At 46.5% G+C, this 3,562-nt stretch overlaps 1 protein-coding gene across 1 annotated transcript; it reads left to right on the top strand.

Moving 5' to 3' along the window:
• Nucleotides 1-383: 383 nt before the first annotated feature.
• On the top strand, nucleotides 384-3,336 carry RGS2 (regulator of G protein signaling 2). Its single transcript, XM_062581760.1, has 5 exons — nucleotides 384-508; nucleotides 609-710; nucleotides 807-868; nucleotides 1,762-1,928; nucleotides 2,346-3,336. Exons 1-5 carry the CDS (start codon nucleotides 399-401, stop codon nucleotides 2,538-2,540), a joined length of 636 nt encoding a protein of 211 aa, XP_062437744.1. The 5' UTR covers nucleotides 384-398; the 3' UTR covers nucleotides 2,541-3,336.
• Nucleotides 3,337-3,562: the final 226 nt, after the last annotated feature.

Here is a 3,562-nt window from a genome sequence, read left to right as displayed (position 1 = left end):
CACTGTACAGGAATAAAAAAGTGAGCAGGCAGCTTATTAAAATGATGAACAGCCCCAGCCAGCTCAGAGGTGGACACCACAAACACCAAACGCTTGGATTTACCCCCCCCCCCTTATTTTTTTATTTTATTTTATTTTATTTTTTGGAAGAAGGGTGGGGTGCGTGTGCGCGTTCCCCCGAGACAGAAGGGGCAGAGACGCAGGGACGGGCTCGGCTCCGAGAAGCGGCGGCGCGACCCGCCTGCGAAGCAGCGCCCGCCCGCCCGCCCGGCTCGCTCCCAGCGGGGCGGGCCGCTCGGCACGAGGGGCCGGGCCGGCGGCGCGGGGGCGGCGCGGCCGCCCGGCTATAAGGCGGCGGCGGCGGGAGCGGGGCGCGGAGCGGCGCGGAGCGCGGCGCGATGCAGAGCGCGCTGTTCCTGGCGCTGCAGCACCGCGGCGCGCAGATGGAGCGGGGCGGCCGCCGGCGCGGCGACGAGGCGGAGGAGAAGGCGCGGGTGAAGCGGCCCGTGTGAGTGGCGGCTCGCGGGTGGCGGGCGGAGAGGGGGGAGATCGCTGCCCCGAGGCTTTCCCGGGCTGCCGCTCTGAACACCCCTTTCTCACCCTTCCAGCATTAAGGATTGGAAAACGAGGCTGAGCTACTTCCTGCAGAACTCCTCCAATTCTGCTAAAATGAAACCCAAGAAGGCAGGAAAGCACCACACCTACTTCAGGTAACTTCTGACACACACTTGAAGCGGCTCGAATGTCTTGCAAACCAAAGACTAGAACATGAGCAATGGTCTAATGTTCTCCATCACTTTATGCAGACCTTCCCCCGAAGAGGCCCAGCTCTGGTCAGAAGCTTTTGATGAACTTCTTGCTAACAAATGTAAGTTTGTCTTTGAAGAGTAGCACTTGGAAACTTGATCAGCCTTTTGTTCCTATGTGTTTCCAGGAGGTTATTTCCTTGCATGTCTGCATTATACCTTGCTTTTGCTAAGGCGCACAGATCTGGGTCTGGTCTTTGAAATAAAGGCTTTAAAAACACTTCAAGAACAGATTTATAGAAACACATTCCTTTAAAATTTGTAAGTCAGTATTAAAACATCAAGAATACTTTACAGTAGAAGATTTTTCTTGAGTTAGCTGTAACCTTTGTAATTAAACCATACCTCCAGCCGGCTTTGTCAAATACCGAAGGTGCCTTTGTTCACTGTACTCTCCGCATAGCCAAGACAACCGCATAAAATAATTTGAGAATGATTTTGCAACACCGGTGTCACAGAACTTGAATGAACTCTGGGTTTTAGTGTAGCTCTGCAAGGAAGGCACTTAACAGCAAAGCAGAAAAGACTGAAACAATATCACCAATTGTTCTTTGAACTTTTTAGTCAACCTTTCCACTGCAAAAATATTTCAGATTTGTAGTACTGTCATAAACATTTACTCCAGTCTAAAGGTTAACACCTTCAGACTAGGTTAACACCTTCTCCTTTCAAGAGAAATTTTAAGTATCTATACATACATCAGAAGAGAACATAGGCTACAAATAGCCTTAAAAAAAAAAAAAGGAAAACAATTAAAGTAAAACTTGTCAAGCCATTAGAGGGTTAATTTTTTTTACATAAAAATGGACTTTATTGCCATGACATCCCTGAAAGAAACAGACCAGAACTATAGCAGTATGTTTTGATAGGAACAGCCATGACAAATGGGTAAATTCAAGATTCCTGAAATAATTGATGCATTTTTGCCTTTTTTTTCCCTCCCCCCTTTCCCTAGATGGTCTTGCTGCTTTCCGAGCTTTTCTGAAGTCAGAGTTCTGTGAGGAGAACATTGAGTTCTGGCTGGCCTGCGAGGACTTCAAGAAAATCAAGTCGCCCCAGAAGCTGACATCGAAAGCAAAAAAAATCTACAATGACTTCATTGAAAGGGAAGCTCCTAAAGAGGTAAAAAAAAAAAAAATTTAAACACAACTGCCCCATTCTGTGGGTTCTTACAGCCTTACTTTATTTCTCCAAACTCATTTCAAATTCAATGCCAGAAATTCATCAACAGCAAGCAGCTTGCTGTTAATATCTGCATCTGAACAAAACTCACTTAACCTCACCTCCCTAACTGCATTTTCACCAAGTTGGAAAACTGCACAGTTTGAGAGAGCATCTACCCTTCCTCAGCTGGGAAAGGTCAGAGCCTCATTCAATGCTGTAGCGTATTTGAGAACTAAGCATGGAAACATAATATCATCTGAATTGCTTTCTTTGAGGAAGTTTCATTAATTGAAGACTGTAGTAATTGAGCTTTTAACTTTCTTCACCTCTTACAAAATGTAGTTCTCAGAAGTAAATGTTCTTCTTGTATTTCAGATAAACATAGACTTTCAAACCAAGAACATGATTGCTCAGAATATTCAAGAAGCTACACATACCTGCTTCAGCGCAGCGCAGAAGAGAGTTTACAGCTTAATGGAGAATAACTCGTATCCACGGTTTTTAGAATCCGAATTCTATCAGGAGCTGTGCAAAAAAACACCCATCACCAGAGTGGCCCAGACAACATGAGCTGCTGCGAGGAGAAAGAAGCCTTTCAGCTACGGAGGAAGAAAGCCACAGGTCCTAGCAGCATGCCGGCCAGAAAGACCGAGGTATCAAGTGCGCAGCCCATCTGCCAGGATGCACGGACAAATATTGACTGTGGTGCAAAGCCAATGTCAGGGGATGACGCTGGAGGGCTCGAGGGGCTGCGGCAGCAGGAGCAGCAGCCAGCTGCTGGGGACGGACCTTTCCGTGAACGCTGCAGTGAACAGGCGATTCCATGTTTTAGATGAAGCCGTGTGGTGTGATGCTCCCCTCACAGCAGAGGTGTTGGTACAGCAGGTTAGAGCAGAGCTTCCTTTTCGTAAGCACAGGTAGCTCTGCACAGCTGAGCAGTGCTGCGAACTTGAGTAATTGGTTATATCCTTTTTTCCCCCCTAAAGATCTGTCAGTGCTGCTGTCATCATTCACTTAGTGTTTTAAAGCTAAGTGTGTAAACTGAAGACTTCCAGCTGCAAGCAGATGTATCAGGCTTCTCTGCAACTGCTAGAGACTAATAGCAGCAGCAGCATGGCGTGTAGAAGGGGGATATAATTCACTTCCCAGAGGAGCAAGTTGTGTAACTAGGTATGCAGGCCTGGATGATGTCGGTGGGGCTGCAGGAGAGCAAGCTGAGGGCAAAGCATGGCCAGTGAACAAGAGCTATGTATTATATGCAGATTATGGTTGTGTTGAATGCTGCATTAATGTCATAATTCTGTCTTGAGAACAGCAAGCCTCAGTGAATTTTTTTATTGTTTTCAATAAACTGTTTTGATACAAAGCTTCTTTTGTTACTTGTTTTGCATACATGTAAACATACTGCCAGCACCAAAAATCTGGAGTATTGGGAACATACATCCCGCAGCAGTCTCATTGGTGGGACTGCAATAGGGCTAGTCTCAAAGCTGGTAGGTTAAGCACTACCAGGTAAGCACATTTTTCATGGAGTGAAAAGTCCTCCAAGGCTGTAAGTTGCAAGAAGGCTTAATATAGGAGATCAGTTCTAC

The sequence above is a fragment of the Rhea pennata genome, chromosome 8 (genome assembly GCF_028389875.1).
Source record: "Rhea pennata isolate bPtePen1 chromosome 8, bPtePen1.pri, whole genome shotgun sequence".
NCBI lineage: Eukaryota > Metazoa > Chordata > Aves > Rheiformes > Rheidae > Rhea > Rhea pennata.
Note: the sequence above shows the minus strand (reverse complement) of the source record. Positions and strands in the feature narration are given on the sequence as shown.